The 451-nt window shown below is 40.1% G+C and overlaps 1 protein-coding gene across 1 annotated transcript in view; it reads left to right on the top strand.

Annotated features, from left to right (window-relative positions):
• Positions 1-392: 392 nt before the first annotated feature.
• The window catches only part of LOC116688077 (high choriolytic enzyme 1), a 9,900-nt gene continuing 9,841 nt past the window's right edge, over positions 393-451 (top strand). Inside the window, exon 1 of the mRNA XM_032513879.1 lies at positions 393-446. Within this exon, the coding sequence (XP_032369770.1) occupies positions 408-446 (39 nt within the window). The 5' untranslated portion in view covers positions 393-407. The remainder of the gene's footprint in view (positions 447-451) is intronic.

Genomic DNA, 451 nt, shown 5'->3' with positions numbered 1-451 from the left:
ATGTTTCCTGTAGATGTAAAAGCGCCTTGAGTAGTCGTTAAGACTAGAAAAGCGCTATATAAATACAGCACATTTACCTTTACATAAGTAAAAGAATCAGAACACTCCCTGTGAGATTACTTCTTCTTCAGCCTTAAATAAGCCAAATAGTTAACTGACAGCTAAGAATAAGAGATAAATGAGGACCCTGGGACACACCCAGTGATAGTTGCCTATAAAAAGCCAGGAGTTGAACACCTACTGCATCCAGCACCAGAGTCCAGGTAACACAGGTAATCTCTACAGATCTCTCTATCACTCTATCACATTCAGCACTTGTATTAAAATGTGTTCCTTAACCACCAAACTCTGTTCATATTTGGACTTTTTTTTTCAGATTTGCAGTTTAACGTGAGAGGACCAGCACCATGACTCCAGTGATCTTTCTCGTCCTCTTCCTGTCGCTGACCAA

The sequence above is a fragment of the Etheostoma spectabile genome, chromosome 1 (genome assembly GCF_008692095.1).
Source record: "Etheostoma spectabile isolate EspeVRDwgs_2016 chromosome 1, UIUC_Espe_1.0, whole genome shotgun sequence".
In the NCBI taxonomy this organism is placed as follows: Eukaryota; Metazoa; Chordata; class Actinopteri; order Perciformes; family Percidae; genus Etheostoma; species Etheostoma spectabile.
The sequence above is the reverse complement of the archived record's forward strand: the minus strand, read 5'-3'. Positions and strand labels throughout refer to the sequence as shown.